Source organism: Anguilla anguilla, chromosome 16 (genome assembly GCF_013347855.1).
Source record: "Anguilla anguilla isolate fAngAng1 chromosome 16, fAngAng1.pri, whole genome shotgun sequence".
NCBI lineage: Eukaryota > Metazoa > Chordata > Actinopteri > Anguilliformes > Anguillidae > Anguilla > Anguilla anguilla.
The window spans coordinates 36,344,525-36,362,646 of record NC_049216.1 but is presented as its reverse complement, the minus strand read 5'-3'; the positions used below and the strand labels follow the sequence as shown (position 1 = coordinate 36,362,646).

General features: G+C 46.5%; 1 protein-coding gene and 1 long non-coding RNA gene across 4 annotated transcripts in view; one reads left to right on the top strand and one right to left on the bottom strand.

Annotated features, from left to right (window-relative positions):
• The window catches only part of pdhx (pyruvate dehydrogenase complex component X), a 60,677-nt gene extending 52,479 nt beyond the window's left edge, over positions 1 to 8,198 (bottom strand). The window contains exons 1-2 of one of the 2 annotated variants that reach the window (XM_035396018.1): positions 8,047 to 8,198; positions 4,695 to 4,778 (exon numbers count right to left, since the gene is read on the bottom strand). In XM_035396018.1, coding sequence (XP_035251909.1) covers positions 4,695 to 4,778; positions 8,047 to 8,182 — 220 coding nt within the window. In that variant the 5' untranslated portion in view covers positions 8,183 to 8,198. The remainder of the gene's footprint in view (positions 1 to 4,694; positions 4,779 to 8,046) is intronic. The other variant, XM_035396017.1, reaches the window with a different exon arrangement.
• LOC118215337 overlaps positions 5,573 to 18,122 on the top strand; it is a 28,940-nt gene continuing 16,390 nt past the window's right edge. For both annotated transcript variants that reach the window (XR_004762807.1, XR_004762806.1), the window contains exon 1: positions 5,573 to 5,834. This is a non-coding gene — a long non-coding RNA (uncharacterized LOC118215337). The remainder of the gene's footprint in view (positions 5,835 to 18,122) is intronic.

Genomic DNA, 18,122 nt, shown 5'->3' with positions numbered 1-18,122 from the left:
AATTAAGATGCATGAATAAGAAACATATTATGGGTGCAATGGTTAAGAATACTAGTTTGGTTTGGTCGATGGTTCTCATGTTGTGGTTTTGCTCCAAACAGCAGACTTAAACGATGTCAGCGCTGTGTTTTTTTCTCACGTACTTGACACATGCCATTTTGCTAACCCTAACCCTAACCCTAACCCAAGAACCATTGCATCCTGAAAAAATACAGATGCATTAAGAAGTAAACATGGCAATAAATAACTGATTTGCACCGATGATTGGAAAATACGACAAGAATAGAAATTCATACTGGAAAACCAAGAAATGAAAACGCTCAGCAAATAAACAAGAAAGGACAATAAGTGTGGAAAAAAGAAAAGAAAAATATATAATTATCTGGTGTGGGGTATACGGAAATACTGGGGCCAATGTCAGTAACTTTAATAACCGTACTGGCTGATGCCTCCCTGTATTACATTCCAGCACAAACGCACGCTCCCACACTCACAGAAGATGAGCACAGAAGTCAGCTTACGCACACATATAAACTCATTTTATTTGTATAACAAAGCATTTAAACTTAATTATGATTAAACAGGGAGCTACAAAGTCAACAGCTTTGCATTAAGCACAGTATACAGCTATGCTTTAAACAGTGTACAGCTTTGTGATTTTGGCTGGTAAAAGTGTTGAATTAACCATAAATGGTGAATAAAGAGGTTCGGTTGACTGTGATTAGGCACCTTTTTTATGCATGATATTTTAACTAAATTTACAGCGTAAACATTGCATTAAATGCACTGCCTCTGGCGCAATAAATGGCTGCAACATAAAACACGTTTACAGCAGGTACTCTTTATTTATTGCTGAACAATACTTATTCATATGTATTAGCTCTCTTATTTATTTCTCCGTTTATTCATTCACTCGTCACTTTGCGAGGCTTTTGGTCGTCCCTACACACGGTAAACAATGTGAAATTAATTTTGCCCACAGCGGCAGGGGAATATCGTCCTTAATGAAAGATGATGTGACCACATGACTCACCAAAGAGCTGGAGGAGCGTCAACATCGGCAGACTAGTCACGACTCACCCATGGCAACCAGGAGAAACGGACAGCCCCCCCCCCCCCCCCGCATCGATTCGCCAAGCGGGGGCCTCTGACCACAACACCATCGCCACTAAGATGAAGAGCCAGATTATTTGACGGGTGATACCAGGGAATGAAATATTAATGCTTATTGGCTTTTCCACATATTTCCCTAGGGTGGGGGCCACTGGAGGCTGGGGGAGAGGGGAGGGAGCAAGGTCAAAAATCAAATCCACAAAGATCTGACTGAGTGGAAGAGGGTAAATCAGATGAACGGAACGATCTCTCGCCTTCATAAAACACGCCACGCCACTGCTCTTCATCACCAGACGGAGGAAGAGGAGGAAAAGGAGCGCACAGGAAGAGGAGCATACAGCACAGAGCACATGCCTTCACTCTCCCAGAAGCCCCTGCTGTCCCTGACTAGCTGTCGGAGCTGAAACCTTACCCCCCCTCACAGGGGAACTCAGGACAGTTTCCTGTATCCCCCCCTGCAGAAGCAGGAGCTGTGCGCTCTGATCTGACCTCAAGGCCACGGAAGATCTGACCTCTGTGTGTTTATAACAGATAGCCTCAGAGGTCAGGCGCTGGGTTGGGTATTAAAGTTTAAACAGGAGCCCATCCTACACCCCCCCCCCCCCCCCCCCCGACCTTCAACCCATTACATACTGTACCATTTCCGTTTCTCATATTGCTGCATTCTAATAGGCACACAAGCTCTCACTCTCACAACACACACACAATTTAATGTGCATGAATACACACACACCCACACACACAAGCTCATGCGCATGAATAAACACTCTCGCACGAGCTGATGTGCATGAGCACGAGCACAAACACACACATGCACACACACACGCACATACACACACACACACACGCACACGCACATACACACACACCCACACACACAAGCTCATGCGCATGAATAAACACTCTCGCACGAGCTGATGTGCATGAGCACGAGCACAAACACACACACGCACACACACACACACACACACACGCACACACACACACACGCACACACACACGCACACACACATACACACGCACGCACACGCACACACACATACACACGCACGCACACGCACAGCATCCTCGTAATCAGTGTCACATTTAAACCCCACTCCTCTCTGGGCTCCAGTGCCCGGTGCTGAAGTGTGGGAGCTGTCGGGCAGAGCCGTAAATCAAACGCGGCAAATTGATGCGCTCACACAAAAGACGCGTCGACACGAGCCCACGCATGCCAACGACCCCACCCCCCCCCCCCCCCCCCAGCCCCCAGCCCCCAGCCCCCCAGCTCCCCAGCCCCCCAGCTCCCCACCCCCCAGCCCCCAGCCCCCCAGCTCCCCACCCCCCCAGCCCCCAGACCCCCAGACCCCCCAGCTTACCCTGAACCCATGGTAAAGACACCCAACACCATCATCTGAACCCACGGTAAAGACACCCAACACCATCGTCTTCGGGAGAGCCAAACACACATCAGCAGGGCTCTGGAGAATGGAACGGGCCCATTTCTAGCCTAATGAATCACAGCTCAGTGCTGCTGTTAAATTAATAGGCCGGGCGTTTGTGGGGATAATGAGCTGCTCAAGGCCCGAAGGTGATTTCATTATCCGGGGACGATGTGCGCTAAAGATAGAGGCGATGTCATCGTCTTACGGGGGTCAATAATTGACGACCTCCGACAGGAGCTGACTGATCGTTTCCGCACGGCCAATCATCAGTCGCCCTCTTTTTAGATCTTAATGCAGAAAGACATGCCGACCAATCAAACGCATCAGAATATGACTCATTACGAACCGCGAATGAACCGTGTTCATCATTCTTATTTTAAGTACTTATATTGATTTACACAGTGATTTTAAAGAATATTTAATAAAACCTTACACAGGTATTTACTTTCCTTATTCAGGCTCAGTTACATGGTTTCTGTTTTACATTAGATACGTACAGTATGGGAAAAAGGGTCATTTTGCTTCCTCTAATGTACAAAAGCATCAAGCTTGGGATTCAGACTGGCATTACTCTGGTCCCTTAGTGACACACTCCACTTCCAATGACAGGAAAGCTCTGTTTCTTTTACGAAAACAGCAGAACAAAGGTCAAAGGTCATGGGCCAGAACGGTGAAAATAAACGCAGAGAAAAGAGTGAGCACGAGTGAGCTTTCTTTTTTACTGAGAGATCCACTCTGTGACCACAAACAGATCTCTGAGAGATCCACTCTGTACCACAAACAGATCTGAGAGATCCACTCTGTACCACAAGAAGATCTCTGAGAGATCCACTCTACCACAAACAGATCTGAGAGATCCACTCTGTACCACAAACAGATCTATGAGAGATCCACTCTGTACCACAAACAGATCTCTGAGAGATCCACTCTGTACCACAAACAGATCTCTGAGAGGTCCACTCTGTACCACAAACAGATATGAGAGATCCACTCTGTACCACAAACAGGTCTCTGAGAGATCCACTGTGTACCACAAACAGATCTGAGAGATCCCCTCTGTACCACAAACAGATCTCTGAGAGGTCCACTCTGTACCACAAACAGATCTGAGAGATCCACTCTGTACCACAAACAGGTCTCTGAGAGATCCACTGTGTACCACAAACAGATCTGAGAGATCCCCTCTGTACCACAAACAGATCTGAGAGATCCACTCTGTACCACAAACAGATCTCTGAGAGATCCACTCTGTACCACAAACCGATCTGAGAGATCCACTCTGTACCACAAACAGATCTCTGAGATCACCTGCCTTTAAGGATTTCACAGAGTCCATAAATCACTGGGCTCATTCCAATGGCTAATTTTAACCCTCCTCGTCCCCTCAGTCCTTGCCTGACCTGGAGATCAATCGTGGGCCGCCATCTTTAAGGACATTCCAACCCATAAAGGCTCCTGGAGGAGCGAGCAGCTCCTGGAGGAGGCTTCAGCGAGGACACATGAGAGCAGCCTTTGCAGAAGTCATTTTTTGGAACATGTGACGTATAAATGATCGACCTGTGGATCCAGCTCCCCACATCTGCCATGTCTTGTGCTTCACATGACTTCAAAATGAAGCTTGACTGAGCGAGGATGTTCCATTTACCCAATACATGTCTCCTCGATTCCTCTGTCCTTGTATCTCTTCCTTGCGTACTTTGTTGGGTGGAGCTAAGGAGCGAGGAAAGGACACGAGGAACAGACACAAGAAGGGGAGATAAGTGAGCCCCTGCTTTACTATGGTGATGCAATCCTGAGTCCTGACTCCAGCAACACACCCTGCTGCTAGGGCTGTACTGGGGAAGCACAATTCTTCAGCCAGGAGGTAGAAGTAATTATTAGTGAAATCAGCTGGCAGCTGGCAGAGTGCATGGGTGGAAGAAATGCATGGCGAGACTTTCCACCTCTGGTTTGGCGTGGCATATGGTTACGGCTGGGCATTCCAAATTGGGGACAAAAAGAAAAACCAAGCAGTTTATTTTTAAAAAACCATAATGATGTAATGCGTAATCTGTGTTGGTGTTTTAGTGAGCAGCCAGACACCCCATGGGCACCCCATGGGCACCTTGTCCTGCAGCCCTAGAGCCAGGCGGGGCAGGGAGGGGTCTCTCTTACCTTCTTTCTTCAGCCATTTGACAATGCTGCCCTCCTCCATGGTGGGGGAGAGTGCAGGCATCTGCACCTTCAGAGGGGGCGCCCCTGGTGAGGAGAAAAATAAAAATATATGTGCGTGCACTTAATTTACCATGTGTTCTTTAACCTTTCACATGCATTACATTACATTACATTACATTATAGGCATTTAGCTGACGCTCTTATCCAGAGCGACTTACAACAGTGTAACCAAACTCAGGATCAAGTCCACTTAAGTCCATTGAACAAAATGCAGATAAAAAGCCTTTACTATGGTAGCATACATTAAGGATGCATGTGCGCACACGCACATAAATAAAATATTCCATTATTTACATTTATTTACACTACGAAAGTTATCTTACTGCTGTTTTATTATCATCTACTTGTATATGATTTAAATTTCTCTAATGTTCTTATGTCACTGTATTATTTTACTTTTATTTTCTGTGTGTGTGTTGAGACTTCTGTGAAATGCACTTTAAAATAAACTTGATTTGATTTGGTATGTAATCATTTAAAAAATACAGGTACACAAAATAATTTCCAAAAATGTTTAATGAGCTCACTTCATTTTCAAATACAAATTTAATGCAGTGTTATTTTTAGTGTTTATGGATGACGACCTGCAGTTTATGTAGACGGCAGTATACAAAGATACGGTTTGCAAGTGTCGAAATTAGTATTTAAACCTTAACTATAGGCTTATATTTTTTTCTTTTTATAAATGTGTATATATACAAATAGGTAACATGTTCAACAGGAGTACTTAACATAATTTTAAAGACAGACAATCCGTTTGGGGGAAAAGCGTAAAACTGCAGTTCCCGCTGACAACAGTCACGAGATCAAAGCGGACGCGCGCACAGGGAAGGTGGGCGTCACGCAAAAATGCGAGCCAGGGACTGAGGTTACGACCTGCCGTTTGCGCCTAGGGCCGGTTCAGAGCCACCCGTGGTGCGATAACATCCTACCGATGCCATCTGGAAGAATTCAGAAGGATGGAGGACTCGCTAACTGAACTTCATCTATCTCTGGACAACTTGATGTAAAAATAGCCGCGACTGAAATCGTCTGAAACGCTGAAAGCTCGCATGTGCCGTGGGACATATTTATCCAAACGTAAGTAAAGAAACTAGAGCCAAAGTTTCCCTGCGTAGCCAGTCAACATGTCTTTAACTCTGACGCACAATTAAATTAAAGTGTTGGTGTTGCCGTTTACAGACACCACTTGGCGTGTTCGATATTGGCCAAAACGATCTCTTCCACGCTGTTTGTGAACAACGTGCGCTTGTTTGTAATGGGAACAGTGTTGATTGAAAACAGGCCTGCGTCCGGCACTGCCAGGCGATGCACGCGCGGTTTGTGTGCGGAGGCGCGTGTGATGATAAGCATGTCGTTACACTCCAGTGATTTTCACCCCTTCTCGAGCCCCTCTCGCCTAATCTGACGAGGCAGGGAAGACCATGGGTGGGTGCGGCTGAGCAATGACTGCTTAACAATACGCCAACGGCTGATCTTCAAGCCCAAACCTCCTCTTCTGTGTGTGTCTTAATTGCATTAAAGATGCATCGTTAGCTTCCTCATTTGTGTTTGGTTTACAGTCAGTCAGAAGCAAACACACACGTACAGCCAAATAATTACTTTGTAAGTAAATTATGGTCTGTGACATTCTACAGTCGTGCCAACTACAGTCATAGAAACCCAGAGGTTTACAGATCCTGACAAAAGCTCTATGTTCAAAAGCCCAAAATCTCCAGATTCAGGCAGCATCTTTTTTATTTTTATTTATTTATTCATTTATTTTTAAAATCATTACAAAATTTGTTTTTAATCGGGACTGAGAATGTCATATGCTGAAGGGGATGCAGCTTGGATCTATCTGCCTCTTTTTGTAACACCAGTTAGCTGATAGTCCCAGTAGTTTGCATTGTATGCTCAGAGAGCCCCCTGGGCCAAAATTCTCCGACTCACCTTTCACTTAAGGCCGTTTAAAATAGTGCCATCTCAAAATCAACTTATTAAAATCGTACAGCCATACGGTGCAAGTGTAGCAATGCAACCCGTCCTACCATTCAGCAGGCATTAATAGAGTGGGGGCTGCTCACTAACTGTTAATATACAGACCTTTATTTTGACAGAGGATTGCACGTTTTTAACATGGTCGCGAAAAATTGAATCTCTGAGCACGGGGGCTCTTCCATAGCTCACAGAAAGGAAAGCAGCTGCTCTGTGTCTTATGTGCTTTGTCCATTACTGCCCCCTGCTGCTGAGTTTTATTATTGTTTTCTTGTCAGGGGGTTCATTCTGGGTACTTCTGAATCTGTGTGTATGGTAATGCAGAACGGCAGGGAAACACTCACTTTATGCTGGGCTGATCGCAATGTGGGGGTTTACATTACCTTTTCTCAAAACATACAAAGTATAGTACTGGCAATGTAGCCGCCACCCTGTTTTCTACAATGCAAACCTAATCTAATGGGACATAATTTAAATATTTAGTTCCATTACATACATGCAGTGCGTTAATATCAGGTTAGCCAGATAGGAAGATTATAAATGGAAATTAATAAATGCAATCAACTAAATGGGACTTTGGTACCAGTGGCATCATGGTCCTTGTTTTTCTTAGAATCTGTCGGTCCGTTTACAATACAGAACAGCTACCCTTCTCGGCGTGGCTAAGGTTATCCAAACGGAGACGTTATTGGTCATTGTGCTATTCTGTTAGCCATTGTTTTCAGACCACAAACAAACTACTGGATGCACATAAATCTGAGTTCCGGAGAGAGAGAAATTATTCGGTTTCGTGGAATTTATTGGGTAGCTTAACTTGCTAGCCAGCTGCCTAGCTAAACCCGTTCCTGGTTGTAAAGTAAACCTGAACTATGAAGGGCACTGGGCTTTCAACGTTAGATCTGTCAATCAGTATTCTTTATGGATAGCCAGCTAGTAAAACAATGTTAGCAAGCTGACCACAATGGCTTTGTGATCTCTACTAGATGGGTGTGTCGGGCAGCGCACGTTTCTGTTACAAATACTATAGCTTCCCAGCTGTGCGTACTCGTTAAGGTGGAATGCATAACAAGCTTGCTCACAGTACCACAGTTAGAGTTAAACATAGACAGCTAGCTGACTGCAGTGGTGTCCGCGTTCCAATATGTCAATCGAGAGCTGTAGCAACAACTCAGAAGCGAAGCTTGCTGACTGCTAGATTGCAATGTCCAGTTAACAGTACCTAACAGTAACGCATTAGTTAGCTAACCTTAGTTATCGTTAGCAGCAGTTTTGACAGCTGGCACGCGAGGGCGATTTACACTATGGCAATACTCACCAAGAAAAGATGCAGATTGGAAAAAGTGCCTCAGAAGTACATTGCCTGGTTGTGGTGTCCATGAGCATTTTTTAACTTTAATTAATCTTAACCCGATTAGAATCCCTTGACGACCCATCCGCAAGGAGGCCGCCATCTTTCTGTCCTCCGTCGGTGAGAAGTGCCCTATAAATTGCCTGGTGATTTGTAATAAACGCTTAGTAGTGTCTCAAATTAATCCAGATTGTATTCCGTTGTGTATTTAATTTATGTATGCAACTATAACACGTGTAAACAAGTTAATAATATAAGAAAACAGTTATTAATTTATTTTATAGAGGCAATATTTTGCACTGGCAGAATTCTTTGGCAGCATAGGGGGCTTTGGGGTCCTTAGCCAGTTTCTGAGGCTTGTAAACATGACGGCAACGAAACGAGCAGATTGTATGTAATCTGGATGGGCTAACCTTAAATGCGAGGCACTATAAATGTCACCGGCGTTTTGTGTAGGATCAGAGGAAAAGGGGCGCTGTTCACCAGCTGTCGAATCAGTTCTTATCTGGAGCTCGAATCATGCGCATAGACATGCATATATTTTAGAAGATATTAAGTTGTTATACTACTACTACTACTACTACTACTAATGCATTTATTTATAAACTTTCACTTTACATGGAAAACTGGATCAGACACACAGTACAGAGGAAAGAAAACAAAGATGTTGGTTGTAAAAGAAAATCAATAAGGGGAAATTTTTTGTTTAAAAAAGAAGAGTAAATGTATGTTTGTGTGTGTGTGGTTAAATGTCTTACATGTACAGTTGTCTGAATAAGTGGGTCTTGAGCTGTTTTTTGAATGAAGAGAGAGTCTGTGGTGCAAATGTGAGGAGGGGAGGGTGAGTAGGCCAGCAGGGTAGTGCAGTTAGCGGGAGGGTGAGTAGGCCAACAGGGTAGCACAGTTAGTGGGAGGGTGAGTAGGCCAGAAGAGGAGTAGCACAGTTAGCAGGAGGGTGAGCAGGCCAGGAGAGGAGTAGCACAGTTAGCAGGAGGGTGAGTAGGCCAGAAGAGGAGTAGCACAGTTAGCGGGTGGGTGAGTAGGCCAGAAGAGGAGTAGCACAGTTAGCAGGAGGGTGAGTAGGCCAGAAGAGGAGTAGCACAGTTAGTCGGAGGGTGAGTAGGCCAGAAGAGTAGTGCAGTTAGCAGGAGGGTGAGTAGGCCAGAAGAGGAGTAGCACAGTTAGTGGGAGGGTGAGTAGGCCAGAAGAGGAGTAGCACAGTTAGCGGGAGGGTGAGTAGGCCAGAAGAGGAGTAGCACAGTTAGCAGGAGGGTGAGTAGGCCAGAAGAGGAGTAGCACAGTTAGCGGGAGGGTGAGTAGGCCAGAAGAGGAGTAGCACAGTTAGCAGGAGGGTGAGTAGGCCAACAGAAGACCTGAGAGATATGTGGGAGGTAGCAGAGTTTTGAAATAGTTGTAGTGTATTGACAGCTTTGTTTGAGATACCTATCAGAAGTGAATCATAGTAGAAGAAGAAGAGGAGGGTTTGGAGCTAGTGTAAGGTTGGGTGTTGTCGGCATAAGTGCAAAGCGGTGCTGTGCTCTTGCATGACCTGCCCAAGGGGAAGGAGATAAGTGATGAAAAGTAGAGGAGCCAGCGCCGAACCTTGGGGAACACCTCTAGTGGCAGGAGCAGAAACAGATTTGAGAGTCTTGAGGGAAGTGTAGGGTTGCCTGTCAGGCTGATGGGATGTAAACCAGGAAAGTGCAAGAGCAGTGACACCCAGGCTAGCTAATCTGTGCAGGAGGATGTTCAGGGAGATTGTGTCAAAGGCAGCGCTCGGAGCAAGTGCGCTTAAGATGCTTATCAGGCCAGTGTTGACTGAACGGGGGATGTTGGTTACTTTAAGTAAGGCTGCTTCTGTGCTGTAGTTAGGGCGGAAACTGCCCTAACAAATAGCATGCCATTCATAACCCAGCATTTATCATTAGCAGTGGCTAAAGTAAAAGATTGAGAAAATGTTGATATATTATTAAGCTCCGCATTCAATGTTTGCATCAAACATATGGAACCTGCCCCTGCCTGCAAAACACACATTCAGCAGGCTTCTTCACCATTTAAGTTCACTAGTGAAACGAGGCACAAGATGGCTCTCTTCAGTGGTGTAGCATGGAATTCTGGACCCTGTGCAAATGCAGCCTCTGTAGGCCCAAAAGAAAACTTTTCAGTCCTTTTCCTTTGCCATGTCAGAGAACCTTGTTTTATTACTTTATATTTCTTATTTAATAAGTACCCTGTATAATCAAGGTCATGATTTAAAAAATATGTCTTATTAATAAAGATGAAATGAAAACTATGGCATTATGCACTTCTTATTCTGTTGAGATTTTTGGTGATTTTTTTTGTCCCGAAAGAAGAAAATTTAGAGTTAGAGTTAACTTTATTAGTCATGTTTTAGAAAAGTTGTTGAATAAGTGCTGTAAAAGTTGGTATCGGCTGTTGAAGTCTGAAAAGAGGTGATTAGTCATACTGAAGGTTAAAACACTGAAAACAGAAATGATTTGGGTGCTGAGTCAGAAGTACATGATAGAAATGAGACTTTCAGTCACACATTAGTCGAACGGTCTCAATATCATTAATCTCACCCTCATCAGCGTGTAGCAGAAGGGTACTCAGTAAAAAGGCTAATTAACTGGTTTTTGAAATTGAAAAGTTTGGTGGAAGGCTTGATGACACACGGTCTGACCTTGCCAGATGTCAGTAGATTGCTAACCTGGATAGCGACCCTGACAGCATACAGGGGCTGCAGACCCCTGTGTGGAGGTGTGATGTGGAGGCTGAGATGTTCCCCTCGCTGGGATGGCTGTGTAGCGGCTCGTACTGCACATGTGCGGCTGAACTGCTCCAGTTCTTCTGCTGATTCACTTGGGTTTGGTGGCGTTGACGTAAGAGGAATCCGAATCGTTTTCCACGCAGTTCTACATGTTCTGCAGGCTGCTTTACAGATTTTAAATGTCACTAAGAGCCTGTGTAATGACCTGTCTGTCAAAAGTTGTCTTATGAATATTCATTACAGTTGGACATGCCCCCTGTGTGGAAATACTTTAAATCAAAAGTAAATGTAGTCATCTTTCTGTCTGTACGTTTTAAAAAGTTAAAGAGTCAATATAGATTGATTTTCTTATGGCATAACAAACACTTTAAAAGTCTAAAAAAAGCGCTTGCATGGGGTGTTTAGGCTCACGCTTAAATAAATATTTAGTTTCTTCCTCCGCAGTTTGGAGTGAGCAGCTGTGCCTGTGATATTTCCTGCAGCCCACACAAACACGGACACGTGTGCACTTCTCCACACCTTTACAGGACGTGTGTCTGTCTCTGAGTGCAGCTGTGGGTGTGCAGCGTGTTACGTCTCTGAGTGCAGCTGTGGGTGTGCAGCGTGTTACGTCTCTGAGTGCAGCTGTGGGTGCGCAGTGTGTTACGTCTCTGAGTGCAGGGGCAGCTGTGGGTGCGCAGCGTGTTGCGTCTCTGAGTGCAGGGGCAGCTGTGGGTGCACAGCGTGTTACGTCTCTGAGTGCAGGGGCAGCTGTGGGGGCGCAGCGTGTTACGTCTCTGAGTGCAGCTGTGGGTGTGCAGCATGTTACGTCTCTGAGTGCAGCTGTGGGTGTGCAGCGTGTTACGTCTCTGAGTGCAGCTGTGGGTGCGCAGTGTGTTACGTCTCTGAGTGCAGCTGTGGGTGCGCAGTGTGTTACGTCTCTGAGTGCAGGGGCAGCTGTGGGTGCGCAGCGTGTTACGGGGGGACCTGGTGGGGTCCCCAGTCAGGAGCCGGCTGGTTCACAGCACCCCGGCCCTGGCCAGACTCCGGCAGTTTTGTCCCGCTGCTGCCCGTGGTCTCAGCCCGCTAACGCTGCCGCCTGGGCTCCGCCCGGCCGGGTCAGCTGCAGGCTGCTCCGCTGCTCTCCTGTGCTGTTCACTGCGGCCGTGGGGCTGCTGATCACCAGGCGCGATGCTGCTCTCCCCTCAGCCTCCTCCCGACCGAGGCCTTTCTGTGTGGAGTCTGCGTGTTCTCCCCTTTCCGTGTGCAGTCTGCGTGTTCTCCCCTTTCTGTATGCAGTCTGCGTGTTCTCCCCTTTCTGTGTGCAGTCTGCGTGTTCTCCCCTTTCTGTGTGCAGTCTGCGTGTTCTCCCCTTTCTGTGTGCAGTCTGCGTGTTCTCCCCTTTCTGTGTGCAGTCTGCGCGTTCTCCCCTTTCTGTGTGGAGTCTGCGCGTTCTCCCCTTTCTGTGTGGAGTCTGCATGTTCTCCCCTTTCTGTGTGCAGTCTGCGTGTTCTCCCGACCTCCATGTGGGTTTCCTCCGGGTGCTCCGGTTTCCTCCCACAGTCCAAAGACATACAGGTTAGGTGAATTGGAGACTCCATGGGATAGGCTCCAGCACCCCCCCATGACCCTGTCCAGGATGTGTGGGTATAGATAATGGATGGATGGATGGATGGATGGATGATCACCCTATGAATGAGCCCCAGAGGCCTGTGTAGCAGGAAGACGGCTGTTTAAATTTGCATGGGGGTGCAGGACGTCAGCCCAGGAGGGGAAACACCGGCCGGGCCACCAGGAAGTGAGCTGAGGAGCGTAGCGCCGTTAGCGTGAAGAGCAGGCCAAGCCCGCGCCCCATTCCGTACCGCATACCCGCGCCAGCTCAGAGCCCGAGATCGCCTGAGATTACAGCTCATTACATTACATTTACTTGGCAGACGCTTTTATCCAGAGTGACGTAGAGTAAGTGCGTAATAGGAGAGATATGAGAGGAGATCTCTCTAAAAACGAGTTCTGACATGTGTGGCCTTTCAGGCATAATGAGCCCTGCCTTTGCCTCATTTGCATGCTGGTTTTTTAACACACATTCTCTCTCTCCCTGCTTTCCACGCTCTGGGCCTTGCCCGTGTGTGAGGGCTTTCATTCGTCCGTTTACCTCTGCCAGCGCCACTAGGGGGCAGCAGTGGCTGTGTCAGTGCAGCTCTGGGGAAACAGATCCACAGGTATGCTCACAGACACATTCTTTCAGGGGTTTTTTTTGGACTGGTCTTGGCATTCCGATGCAGAACATGGAAAAATGATCGTATTGTTTTGGAACAGTGTAACCTGAAGCTGTCAGACTTGCTCAGTGTTGCTTTTCTCAGACAGAAACAGTTTTACCTTCAACATTGTTCCTCGTTTGTGAGTTGAGGGGAAAACCATTCGCATGATACAAACCTGTTTCGGGTGGGGGGGGGGGGGGGGGTGGGGTGTTTTGGATGAGTTTAATGTTTGTGGACTCTGACATCCCCCCCCCCCCCCCCCCACCTAGTGGCTTCTTGCATACGTTCTGCCTTTCTGGAAGATGAAACATGCGCTATCTGTTTATCTGATTCTACTGAATGTTCACAACTTTAATGACCAGCAAAGGTAATGAACTGGAGGACAGTGACACGAGCGTGAAGAGTGCGTTTGGATCTGAACGTGTTGTGCGTGAGATTTAGGGTACAGGGCACGGTCTCTGAGATTTAGGGTACAGGGCACAGTCTCTGAGATTTAGGGCACAGTGCACGGTCTCTGAGAGACAAGCTCCTGAAAAGACTGAGCCGTTTTGAGACGGAACGCTGGAGGAGCTTTAATGGTCACGAACACAATCGTCCTTCTTCAGATGGCCCACCTCCAGCCCTGACCCTAACCCAGACCCGGACCCTGACCCTAACCCAGACCCGGACTGCACCTTGGTTCCCCTCATCCAAACCTCTGAACGCGCACACCTTGTTAAAGTCCAGGATAATGTATTGTGTTTTGTGCTTTTACATTTTTCTTCTTTGGGCCTGTTACTGACGTTGTTTGTTTTCAGAACTTTTATTTAGATTCTTGCCCAGCGTGGTGAATTAAAACGAGTGCTTTAGTGATGTTAAATTGGTCTCATTCCCTGACCTGGTTAATCTGTCTGCGAGTGTTGTTCCCCAGGTCATGTAAATCAGGAGAACGGACATATTTTGCAAGCGCCTGCTGAATGAGTGCAGTGTAGCATAGAGAAGGTTGTGGTTTAAAAGGCGCACGTCTGCATAACAGACTGTGTCAAATCTGTCCAATCCGTATGGCGGACACCAGATACCACAAAGGGACCTTTCAGCGTGGAGAGAAACGATAACAGCTGTTATTTTAGAGCAGTGATTCAGTATCTGCAGGGTGAACAATGACTCTTCTAAGCGGGCTTTGGGTAACCAACAGCGTGCCAGGGCATTGTCTCCTTAACCCTGCCCTTATCCAAAATCTATTTCCCACTTCCTCAAGCCGGGACTATATGAGATAAAGTCTTTTTTTAAATGGTGAGTAAAATCATATCTCCGGAATTAAGTGCACATCGCATTCAAATGGGGATGTTATCGTCTGATGATGACATAAGATTTGGAGCGACAGCACCGTTTGGTCACACGGTATGATTTAGCTAACCAAATCTCACCAGCCCTCAGCGGGCATGTCCCTCACCAGATGCTTTCAGAGAGATTGAGCATAGCAGGCAATTTGGGTTAGTTAGGGCAAAACAAAAGAACAGAGACCTGACCCGACCAGTGGGTATGCTTTCTGCAGAAAACATTGCAAAGCAGCAGGACTGAGGTATGCTGAGTCACTAGGTTGTATAATGGCATCACAAACAGGATGGCAGAAGACTAAAGCTACTCCAAATATTCTTATCTCCAAATCAACAGATCAATCGAAAGGCCAGTGCAGAACTCGTGTGAATGCTGAGACTCCAGTGCTGTGGTTGTTCTCACTGTGACGGGGATTAAGGCAGTCATTCAGTCACCTGCTTTGTAAAGGGTAAGAATATCACAGTCACAGAGTGTCATGGGAGGTGTTGTAAGTGTGTCAAAGTTGGAAAGGCTCTAAGGCCTGGAATGAGGCGTGCAGACGGCCGCATGAACAATGTCTGCCTGTTTCCACCGTCTGTCTTTATTCTGATGGATTTAAAATGTCTCTCTCTCTCTGAGTGAGTGAGTGTGTGCGTGTGTGTGTGCGCGCCTACGCGTGCTGTGTGTGCGTGTGGGTGGGTGTGCGTGTGGGTGCGCATGCCTGTGCTTGTGTGTGCGTGTGCGCGTGTGTGAGTATGTGTTTGCATATGTGTGTGTGTATATGTGTGTGAGTGTGTGCAAAGTAGGCAGTATACTTTGTAAGAAGTAGAACTTTTTGAGCAAAAAGACACAATGAGATTGTGTGTTCTCACGGTGCAGTGTGCGACAGCCTCCAAGGAGAACTTTTAGAAAATGTCTTTCTTGTTCTCCGATGTCCCCCACTCAGCTATTGGTCCAAATATCACATGGTTGGTTACGTCACGGTTGAGAGTTCAGAGGGCAGACTTCACATACTAATGTACAGAGAGTCAACACCAATCTCTCTTCTGTAGAGATGGGATTTCTGTGAGTTCCTGCATGTTTGATGAATGGTGCTACTAGTTTCAGCAAGTCATCAAAACGCCTAGCACACATTCGGAAATAAGAGAAAGTGGACCCCCTCGTCTAAACTCCGCATTTGCCGAATGTACAGACAAAACTGTCCATTCTCCGTCCTACTCTGATTTAGAGGGCAAACGTGCCATCTTCTTCGCCTTTTTTTCTTCTTTTGCATAGCTGGATAAACTAAAGCCACTTTAAACACTTTAAACTGTTTATTTTGTGTTGTGTATTCTCGCGTAGCCCTTCTCTTTATACATCCATGGCGTAGCCGCGAGACGGAGGTCTGGGTGAGATTCCAGCCCCGGTTAATAGCTGCCTCATAATTATTTGTAATTATTCACGCCCCAGCGGCGTGGAGTGACTTTAAACAGTGCGGTGTTCTCACTGAGTATACCGACAACAGTGTTCGTGGACATGTTCGCCGGTGGTTCCCGATCCTGAAGTTCTTTCTTCTTACTGAGTATACTGCCAGCCTAAGAGTGGCAGCAGTGTGGAGATCCTCTCAGACCGGTTTGGGTGCGTGTCAGTGCCAGGGCTTTCTGCAGAAGAGCATTCACCCAGCCGGTTAGCCACGTCTGGGGCTGGGGGGGGGGGGGGGGGGTGGGCGGGGGGGGGCGCTCCCTCTGGGGCGTCTTCTCTGAGCACTGAGATAAGGGGGGGCCCGTCACTTACCTCTCCTCTAATCCCGTCTAATCTCCCAGCTCTGCTTGCCCATCATCAGTCTCTAAAAATAATCTGGAATTAGCATTTCAAATTTAAGGCATACTGTGTACACTCGTATTGTATTTTGGCTGTTAGTTCTGATTATGCGGATTTACATTTCCCTATAATGAGAGCAGAGAACATGATCCAGCTGTACCATAGAAGTTTATGTCAGACAGGACAGTATAGTACAGGGGTGTGAAACTGAATTCCCAGGGGGCCACAGTGTCCACAGGCGAAAAAGCAGCAGACACTGCGGCCCTCCATGCCAGCAGTTTGACACTCAGGTTATCAGGCCCCTGGCTTTGTCTTGGGGGGTTGTTTGGGGGGGGGGGGGGGGGGGGGGGGGGTCCATAGGGAAAATTTGTCCCATGCTTCTCTGCACAACAGAGGTTTTGTTCAGTCAGGCCAATTTGCCTAACAGCTTTGCAATCTTTCAATCAGAGTCCAATTTGTCCCAATTTCCCTGCGTGTCACAGTGAGTAACTGCTGAACTGACTTCACTCTGGGGCCAGAATGCCCGAGGGAAGCTCGCTCGACACCGTCTCCGAGCTTCAAGTGTAAAATTCCACTTTTCTGTTGCCATATCTGCTCTGTTTAAAAAAGGGGAGTGCATTTAAAATGCTTTTTAAAGTGTTTTTTTCCCCCTCTTTTTGCCCACACATTAATATGAATCCATAGATTCAGTAGAATATTACAGAATAAATGTATTCTTAAGTCAGTGAAAGTTCAGTAAAATCTATGCCTCTTATATGCATAGAAATGTTTTATTTGACAAATTTTCTCTCACTAGTTCCAAAGTGTAGGTTAATAGCAGTTTTTTTTAACAAAGCAGAAATAGTGGCCTTATTAACAGCGTTGGACATACAGGGTAAAAGAAAGTGTGTATCTTTATGATTTGCAGGGCCGTCCGCCATGGTGGTCTGCCTGTAGTACCTGTACCTGTAATATTAGATTACCTGTAGTAATCCAGTCTCTCTGATTACATCCGTGAGCAAAAATGTCCGTCTGCAGACCGGATGACCTGCAGTTTGTGGGACACCATTTCCCATCGTCTGTGAGCCATGTGGGACACCACTTCCCACCGTCTGTGAGCCACATTCACGTTTTAGGAGACTGGAAATAATATTTTAATAAAACGCAATCTCTTTGAGTTTAAGCTGTATCGCTGAGCAGGTTGCCTGATTTTAGCCCTTAGCGACAGCTGAGAGATTGACACACATTTGTGTAAAGAACTCAAGCTGTTTAGTGGGAACATTTGCAATATTTTAGCATAATAACTCATAACTCATAAACATTATATGATGTGAAGTGTTTCAGCTGCTAAATCCAAGCCCTCCTTATACCATATTCTAATGTGAGCTGCTAACAGGACCTGTGTGCTTTATCAGGACCTGTGTGCTTTATCAGGACCTGTGTGCTGTGTGCTGTGTGCTGTATGCTTTATCAGGACCTGTGTGCTGTGTGCTTTATCAGGACCTGTGTGCTATGTGCTTTATCAGGACCTGTGTGCTGTGTGCTTTATCAGGACCTGTGTGCTATGTGCTTTATCAGGACCTGTGTGCTGTGTGCTTTATCAGGACCTGTGTGCTGTGTGCTTTATCAGGACCTGTGTGCTGTATGCTTTATCAGGACCTGTGTGCTGTGTGCTTTATCAGGACCTGTGTGCTGTGTGCTTTATCAGGACCTGTGTGCTGTGTGCTTTATCAGGACCTGTGTGCTGTGTGCTTTATCAGGACCTGTGTGCTTTATCAGGACCTGTGTGCTGTGTGCTTTATCAGGACCTGTGTGCTGTATGCTTTATCAGGACCTGTGTGCTGTGTGCTTTATCAGGACCTGTGTGCTGTGTGCTTTATCAGGACCTGTGTGCTGTGTGCTTTATCAGGACCTGTGTGCTGTGTGCTTTATCAGGACCTGTGTGCTGTGTGCTTTATCAG